Below are 7896 nucleotides of genomic sequence, written 5' to 3'. Positions count from 1 at the left end.
AGGAAGTTTGCACAGGAGTTCCAGGAGTTCTTCAAGTGGGAAATGTTTAGGTCAGCTGTGAGTGGCTCAAGGTCATTTTGATAAAGTTAAAAGCACAATGAGGAACAATCGCATCCTCACAGACATCAGTTATAAGGAAGCAGAGTGACAGGATTAAAGTGTGAACTTTGAAGTAAAGCACACCCTCTTTGATAATAGCAGGCTTTTGTGTCATCTAATGTTTTGTGAAGTATAAGGTTATAGGCCCTCTTCAAAGCCACGTCTCAAGTGTCTGGCTCAAGTTCAATCCGAGTGCGACAATAGGGGTTAAATGTGATGCCGTTACTCAACGGCATTTAAGAAAAATACTAATTTTACTCACAAGAAACTTAATTTATTTAATTTTTAAGTGCATTTGTTCCACATTATTAAAGAAAAACTAAGACGACAAGAGATTGACACCAAAATCATTTTAATTTCGAGACACTTAACAAGATCAAGAGGTCACAGTTCTGTCACGTGCAAGTAGTGCAATACAGGGATAAATGTAACATATATATATTATTGTGATAAATAATGGTGTTCATTCAACCGAGTAATACTTCAATCCTTCATTACACCCGCTGTGTTGAGTGTTCAGCTTGGCAACGTGGCTACATTTCATCTGCCGACAATATCGGCACCGATGAGGACAAAATAAAAGCATATAATAAAAACGGTTACAAAATAAGAATATTAAAATACAATAAAAGATTAAAGATTTAATCATGATCTCTAACTATTAATTGGTACAGACCTGAGTTTGAACTCTCCAGAACAAATACTTGCCGGCAGATTTTAATGCCGACACTCAGATTACATTGCTGGATTTCTAAACTACCATTACTACATCTACCCAGTAAACTCAGTGCATCCCTTTCTCAGGTACGTGAAAGAAGCTTTGGCAGCTCAGAAACAGACTCATGTTTAACATAAATCAATTAAGCAAGCATGCATACAACAGATTCAAATCTGATTACAGATAAATAATTGTTTACGATGGACAACTGCATAGGAGCGAGGCAGCCATCATCACATTTATTATGTTTTCATGATAACATTATTAGTATATAGACAGGAAAGCAAAGTTCTTGTGGCATTAAGGCTCAGTTTTGCTCAGATGGGACCTTGTGGGGAGGAGGAGCGGGGGGGGGGAGGGGGGTGTATCCTCATTGCAAACAAGTTTACCAGCACTACCATGAACTGCTGAGATGCCAGAACCTTTTACTGGCTCTAACTCCTCCCCAGAATGAGGCTCAGGGCCATCAGCCCAAGAGAGTAGCAGGTTTTGGAGCTAGAGCTAGAGCTGGTGCTGTTACGCTGTGTTGTGATCCTTTGACTTGGCTGGACGCGTCTGTAGGTGTTGACGGCAAGAGGTGATGAGCTGTTCCCGACGCGTACCGTACTGTTGAAGAGGTTAATCTGGAAACAAGATATTAAGCCAGTTAGCTACAGTGAAGCACCATCAAGAGCATTTGTGCTGACCGGTCCCTGTACTTCACACCAGAAAAAAACAAAAACTCACCACATCTTCGCTGACTAAGATGGGGTCCTTGAACACAGTCCAAACCACAGCCTCATTACAAGTGGGGGTAGTCAAGGAGCCAAGGTAGCGGTAGTAACTCGAGCGGTTCACCCCGACCAGGACATCATCCAGTGTCAATCCACTTTCCAGTGTAGCGATGTCACCTGAGGGCAAGAAATACGGCCTCTGAAGGGACTGTAACATTTTATTCACAAACATTAGATCAAAGAGTGAAATCTCTCCTTACCGCTGTTTGTGATGTTGGCCAGGTACGTGCTCAAGGTTTGCCAGATTGCAGGTTGGCCAGTTGACCCTGGCCTTACCTGAAAAGTGCACATATTTGTTTAACGGAGGGAACAAATGCTTCATGGGAGGGTTGTGGCATAAATAAATAAACAGTGGAGTGACAAATTAAACTACAGAGAACATCCTAAATGATGCTGTTGGAACAGAAACAGGATGCAGAAAGCTTTTAAAAAGCTTCATTTGACTTTTTGCAAAACTTAAGAGTTAAAGACACTGATACATAGAGCAGTGAGTTTTGAGACATAGTTTGAATGTATTAAAATGTATCTCACGTCAATGAAGAAACCAAGAGCAGCAAGTCCTGTAGAGTCTGCGAGAGCTGCAGTTATGTTCCCATTATGACTGCTCTTGATGTTTACAATGTGAAGCTGAGGGGGGTGAAGTAAAGGAAACAATATTCTAATGAGTTTAATGGTAAACCTCTAACTTGTAGCTGAACATGAAACAAAGACTGGAGCACTATACCTCCATGGGATAGCGCTTGCCATCCACAGTGTGCTCAGAGCCAGGGACAGAGATGCCATTACCCCAGTGCAAGTGGAACTGCAGGCTGTCGTATCTTTCTTCCAGGCCTCCTCCCTCAACCCCAACACCGCTATCGATGGAGATTTTGACTGGAAGAGTGTGGGAGGGAACAGAATGGACTATTAAAATACAAAACTGGCGAGAAACAGGAGAAAAAAGGGCTTTCATTGACCAGATGTTGCAGTTACTTGTAGGATAAAAGACTACACCAAAATAAATTCCATGTAATAGTGGAGCGGATAGTGGAAAAATCATGCAAATAGTGATACAAGCACCAAATTTGGCATGATGATTCCCAAGGGGACGCTTAGCAAATATGAACGATTGGCCACTTGAAAATCCAAGTTTCCTTCCCTGAAAGACCAGATAAGCAGGAATATGACCAGCTCCATATCCAACACCAGGTGCTAGAACTGGAACTGTGGACTCTCAAGCCGCAAAAACCACAAAGCAAAGACTCAGCGGACGGCCAGAAAGTAAGAACAAACTTATGGAGGATGTTAAAGCTGTAAAAATGTTATCAAGCATACCAGAAAACATATAACTCTACATCACACATTCAAATTGACCAAGTACATGCGTTTCCTTAAGAAAAACATTCTCCGCGAGTAAATTTGACAGCCATCTTGAAAAAAATGGCCGCCATATTGCAGTTAAAAATTGTTAAAACTATCATAATTAGATCCAGCATGCCAGAAAACATAATTTGACACCAAGATCACTCAAATCGATTAAGTAGATGAATTTCTATGAGAGAAATCATTATCAGCAGGTCAATTCGGCGGCCATCTTGAAAAATGGCCGCTATCTTGGATTTTCAAGTGGCCAATCGTTTCTATTTGTTTAGTCACCCCCTCTGCAATCATCATGCCAAATTTGGTGCTTGTATCACTATTTGCACGATTTGATTGAAAAATGGATGTTATCCGCTCCACTACACTGTAAAAAAATGTTGTTAAATGCTGTTAAAAACGGAAAAATACTGTCCGTTAATTAACATAAATAAACTGTAAAAAAAAAAACAGTAATTACCTTTATATAATTAGCCTTTATTACTGTAATTGTACAAGAAATATTTTACTTTTAACATATATTTATTGTTGAAATAGTCATACACCGTAAATCTAAGACCATTCGCATATAAATCACAAATGAAACATGTAATTTTACGTTGCAAAAGCCCAAATTTACATCAACACAGAAGTTTTGCAAAAAAAAATCTGTATTTTTACAAGAAATATTTTTAGAATTGCATGAAATCCTTTTCTTCTAACATAAATTAATTGTTAAAATAGAGTCATAAACCTCTAAAAACAGAATAATTATCTTTAAAAATGATCAAGAAAAGCTTAAATACAGATAATTATGATTACAAATCTAAGACCATTTACATATAAATCACAAATGAAACGTAATTTTTAAAAAAATGTTCCTGTCATTTTGAAACACAGACAAAATGTAAAATTTCTTGAATTTTTTTTTTTTTACAGTGTATAATTCTTACATAACCAAATATAATTAAAGCATCCAACAGCATTTAAGAGGGTTTCTGTACACACACACACTCCTCACCTGTCTTGCCAGTGTTAGTGATGGTTTTCAGGTTGGAGGCTCTGCTGAAGTTATGAAAGGTGAATGCAGTCAGTGAGGAGTCAGCTGTGGCTTCTGCTGGGACGATGTTAATGGGAGACTGTCGACTCCCATTGCAGAATTGAGTAGCAATCGTTGCCCAGGTAGTGTCATCTATAAATAGGAAGAAGACTTTTTAGTAGCTGCAGAGGAAGCAGTTAAGATGTTGCATTTGGAGATAAAGGGAGATTACGCACTGCAGGTTGGAGCATGGTAACACCAGGCTGGAGAAGGTGGGGGGAAAAAAAAGTATTTCGTTACTCTCTCTCTCTCACTCATGACAAACAGTCTGCAAAAGAATCAACATATATCAAGATGAAAAAGAAATAAGTGTAAATACCGACGGTGCCTGTGGCGCAGTGGGCGCTGGGCACGAGGACGCACAGAGCGAGCGCAGCTACAAACCAGTTCATCTAAAAAAAATAACAGACAAAAAGATTCACTCACCAAAATGGGTTAAAAACAAATGCTTTAAATCCTCGACAAGAAACATAGCCATGTAAAATATACGTTACGATACAACTTTATTGTCAGTTTGCACTGAAATTCATTTTGCATCCATAGGCAGCTCAGTTTGAGAGAAAGTACACATAAAATAGACATGCTGTTACCACAGACAGACAGACAAGTGAGACCCATCAGACAAAAAACACAACACATCACCATTATTCATACATAACCCATTACAAAATTACCATCTGTCCTCTGGATTTACATGTATTTAGCAGCACATTCATTATTATTTAGCAACAAGATGGACTGATGGACAAAAGCCTTCTTTAGCCTGATGCGGTTAAATGTAGGGACTCTGAAACGCCTCTTGGAGGGCAGAAGTTGATATTCCCCATTTAAAACATTTAAAACATGCAAGGGATCAGAATAATTGCAGTTGGCAAGTCTGAGCATACTCTTGTTGTGAGCTGCTGTGTGAATAAGAAAATAAAATTATTTTTTTAACAAGCCAAATGCTACCAATTACGCACACATTTTAAATATAATATCAAATTTTTTTTAATAATTAAAATAAGCACAAATGCAGAATTTGCACATGCTACTGCCATCTGTAAAGACTGCGCAAAAAATAAAAAGACCTCCAATTTTAGTCATTTGGAGGTCTTTTTGGCCGCAGCTGAATCCAGTTGAGTTGAGCAGCAGCAGTGTCTTACCTTTGACGCACCTGTACCTTCTCTCTGTCAGCTGTGGAGTCCCATCCTCCCTCTTTTTATTCGCTCAGCTCATCCAGCAGGTGCTCTGACACCGCCTCTCTGTGTTGCGTCTCAGTGGCCCTCGAGGCTTCACCTGACTGAAAGAATGGGGCTGATAAGCAGCAGAGGAAATTTGTGACTGATTGTTTGTTCATAGGGACTTATCGCACTTACTGTAAGATTCGTGACTAATAAAAGGAAGTATAAATCCACCATTATTGCAGTTAAATAAATACACTATACATGGTAAAATAAAATACTTCCTGGTCCACATGTCCTACAAATTAAATGACAATATTCACAACACATATAAGCTTTTTCCGATCTGATGGCACAATCTACAGTAAAACATTGCTTTTTCATAAATTAAAACCTTTTTCGGTAACACTTTATATTAAGGTCTTTGTAATAAACGTTAGTTAAAGGGACTATTTGTAACTTTCAGAAATGCTTGTTAACAGCGACACCTGTGGCCGTTAAGTCAACGAAAGTCAGCGCTGGGCTCGCACTAAATAGATATGAACGAGCATCGCTCAAAACAGTGATGCGACACACGTCAGCTAAAACCACAATATCACTCTATATTTCACCTGCTTGGCAGTAATGTTAGCTGACCAGACGAAGGTCTCTCCATCAATCACTGCTGATCCTAGTGTTGGCTTTTCCTGCTTCAGCCCGCAGCTTCAGCGGCTGAAGCAGGAAAAGAAACATTATCGTCTCCGACCGTGACCGGAGTGAACAGGGAGACATCGGCACCCGATTGGAGATGATAACGTAACTCACTGCGGAGCCCCGTCACTTCACAAGACACGGGAAATCTCTGTTTGTCTGGAGGAGCTGCAGCATTTATTTTCTGCACAAACGTCCACGGTACGTTCACCAGATATTCTCATTCTCGCATATTCGCGCATATGCGAGCGCGCATCGGACACCGACCCGTTAGATTTATACGTATAAAAAGTTACGAACAGTCCCTTTAATAGGTAATAAGGCCCTTTTAACTTCTTATGAGATGCTTATTAACATTATTATGTGTTAATAAGATTATATCATAGCATCATAAACAAGTTTAATGTTCGACATTTATAAGCACTATAAGAAAACTTTTTATGAGTTTCTTATATTATAAAGCTCTGTAAAGTCAACACTAGTAACACTCCACTTCCATGGCGCAACCATGCAGTGCTCCTTTGCTTGAAAAAATGCTTACTTTGTCTGTGGTCATTTCATTAAACACAACTGTATTAGGAAACTAGCATAATAAAGCTCTCAAAACTAGTTTTTGACATAAAGTCCTTCCGTAATGGTCTACAGCCTCTGTCCTTTCCACATTTCTCATTCATTGTCTATGTAAGCAGCCGTGCAATGCATTCTGGTAGCATGGTGGAGTGATTCGAGAGATTGAGCGTCCAAGCCCTCAGGAAGTGTGCCGGGCTTTGATGCAAATTTTCGGAATTGCCAAACGGCGGTACTACAACGTCCGTGTCCGTCACGTGATGCCATTGGGCCCAAAAATACTATTTCCCATAAACTTGCATTGGGAAAGAGACGTCTGTAACTCAGCGGATCATTTTTTTAGGTGAATCAACTTCCCAGTACGAACACTTTAATAGCCCTTATTTAAATAATTAGGTCCTGAAAGTTGTAAAATGCATTTATAGTCGAATCCAGAGTTATTTTCCTTCCTCCGTTCATATGAGATATGAGACCCAGACCGAGGCTGGAGCGAGGGCTGGGAGGTGAAGTAAAAGGAAACGCTACTGCGCCTGCTCTATGGACCCAATGGATGCAGAAGATCGCCAGATGATCCGGGTAATTTATCACTTGGTAGTCGAGCCATTTTGTGGACGTGTACCATAAGACAAGGCCACAAAATAGCTAATAATGCAGGACCCACCACAGATATGACTGGATCACCTGCGTACCAGGCCATGGGTAGGGTTTGTGTGATCTCTCTGTTTAAAACTCTTGATTGAACATTTTACTACAGTACAAAGAACAAATAGAACATGGGAATGTGATGTACGTTTTAGCTTATTGATGTGGCCACAAGCATGTAAGGTTTGCTTATAAACTTTAACAATTTATAACAATTATTTGATTAATAGCGGTCAAAGTCTGTCAAAGTCACTTTATTAATTCTTTGTTGATCCCAGAAATGGCTGTTGAGCTGGTTTACATATTGCCCCACGATATATACAATCTGAAAATAATGGGGACTTTAAAAAGGAATCAGTGTCTGAGCCTGCAGGTCTGACAAGATGCTGTATGTTGTGGAAAACTGTGTTTGCTTGAGATGAAAATTGTAGACCAAACAGAAATATTCTCAGAAAAGTTCTATGGGTACCCACGAGTCTCCCCTTTACAGACATGCCCACTTTATGATAATCACATGCAGTTTAGGACAAGTCATAGTCAAGTCAGCACGCTGACACACTGACAGCTGTTGTTGCCTGTTGGGCTGCAGTTTGCCATGTTATGATTTGAGCATATTTTTTCATGCTAAATGCAGTACCTGTGAGGGTTTCTGGACAATATTTGTCATTGTTTTGTGTTGTTAATTGATTTCCAATAATAAATATATACTTTACATACATATATATATATACATACATACATAAAGCAAGCATATTTGCCCACTTCCATGTTGATAAGAGTATTAAACACTTGACAAATCTCCCTTTAAGG

At 39.4% G+C, this 7896-nt stretch overlaps 1 protein-coding gene across 1 annotated transcript; it reads right to left on the bottom strand.

The window, feature by feature from the left end:
* Positions 1–434: 434 nt before the first annotated feature.
* Positions 435–5228, bottom strand: ca15b (carbonic anhydrase XVb). The gene is made up of 9 exons (XM_037755009.1): positions 5170–5228; positions 4344–4416; positions 4201–4227; positions 3947–4117; positions 2315–2463; positions 2122–2217; positions 1791–1866; positions 1544–1707; positions 435–1440 (listed from the first exon to the last, which is right to left on the bottom strand). The coding sequence occupies exons 2-9, from the start codon at positions 4414–4416 to the stop codon at positions 1252–1254; spliced, it is 945 nt and encodes a 314-aa protein (XP_037610937.1). The 5' UTR covers positions 5170–5228; the 3' UTR covers positions 435–1251.
* Positions 5229–7896: the final 2668 nt, after the last annotated feature.

Source organism: Sebastes umbrosus, chromosome 20, assembly GCF_015220745.1.
Source record: "Sebastes umbrosus isolate fSebUmb1 chromosome 20, fSebUmb1.pri, whole genome shotgun sequence".
Lineage (NCBI taxonomy): Eukaryota > Metazoa > Chordata > Actinopteri > Perciformes > Sebastidae > Sebastes > Sebastes umbrosus.
The sequence above is the reverse complement of the archived record's forward strand: the minus strand, read 5'-3'. Positions and strand labels throughout refer to the sequence as shown.

Coding starts and splice junctions, on each gene's coding strand:
- ca15b (XM_037755009.1), bottom strand. CDS start 4,416: ATGAACTGGTTTGTAGCTGCGCTCGCTCTGTGCGTCCTCGTGCCCAGC. Junction 2,464..3,946: donor CACTAACACTGGCAAGACAG/GTGAGGAGTGTG, acceptor ACACTCTTCCAG/TCAAAATCTCCATCGATAGC. Junction 1,867..2,121: donor CTCTTGGTTTCTTCATTGAC/GTGAGATACATT, acceptor TGCACTTTTCAG/GTAAGGCCAGGGTCAACTGG.